This window comes from Penaeus monodon, chromosome 30 (genome assembly GCF_015228065.2).
Source record: "Penaeus monodon isolate SGIC_2016 chromosome 30, NSTDA_Pmon_1, whole genome shotgun sequence".
Taxonomy (NCBI): domain Eukaryota; kingdom Metazoa; phylum Arthropoda; class Malacostraca; order Decapoda; family Penaeidae; genus Penaeus; species Penaeus monodon.
In genome coordinates this window covers 5,516,593-5,517,415 of record NC_051415.1, presented here as the reverse complement: position 1 = coordinate 5,517,415, position 823 = coordinate 5,516,593, and the positions used below count along the sequence as shown (strand labels likewise).

General features: G+C 47.6%; 1 protein-coding gene across 1 annotated transcript in view; it reads left to right on the top strand.

Annotated features, from left to right (window-relative positions):
* Positions 1 to 249: 249 nt before the first annotated feature.
* LOC119592288 (growth/differentiation factor 6-A-like) overlaps positions 250 to 823 on the top strand; it is a gene marked incomplete in the record, with an annotated part of 1,614 nt that continues 1,040 nt past the window's right edge. The window contains 2 exon segments of the mRNA XM_037941117.1: positions 250 to 601; positions 712 to 823. Coding sequence (XP_037797045.1) covers positions 733 to 823 — 91 coding nt within the window.

The window sequence follows — 823 nt, the reverse complement described above, 5'->3', positions numbered from 1 at the left end:
ATTGATGATTGTGATAACGTGCCGTTGAAATGAATGCTCATGTAACTTTTCCTCTCTGGGTTTGTTATACGTGGCGGCGCCTCCTTTCGTCAGCTTGTATCACTCGTCAGGATTCAGTGAGTGTTAGCATGAGTCACACAGAGATGAATAAATACATGAGGACAACCTTGTGTTTGTCATCACATATGGATCGTATCAGCGACACGTGCTTACTACATGGGTGGTGGTCGAAACACGTGCCTACTAATGCTTTGTTTATGAGTGCAGATGCGTTGCGTACATCACTTCTTTCAATTGTCATTTCTTTACTGCCAGATCTGTGCAATGCGGACGCGTCATCCCAGATTCATAAAACAATGACAAAGAGATTTTTCACTCCATATATGAGTGAGAAAAGCCAGGACCACTGAGCTTTTGAAGTATAACACTTTTTTTTTCTCTCTCTCTCTCTGCTCAGATCATAACCGAGGGGGAAGACGCCGTGTTTGACGTCACATCTGAAGCCCAAGCTTGGGGTAACGGGAGCGGCCCTCGAGTTGCCGTCACAGTCCGGCCTCTCACTGACGTTTCCAACGCTTTTGCCGGCACCGAGCACCTCCGAGTAAGTTCATTATCCCGTACAGTACGTTTTTGATTTATTAATCTATTAATACTGGCGATGAGTAAAGCTGAATGACCTTCAACTCGCTAACTACTGTTCCCTTTTCGCAGGAGGACGTCGACTGCAGCAGCATGAAGTGGGAAGCTTCCCTCATGGTAGCCTGGGACGACACATCGGCTTGCTCATCCCAAGGGGAACTCTCCTACCCGCCGCAGGGCCTCC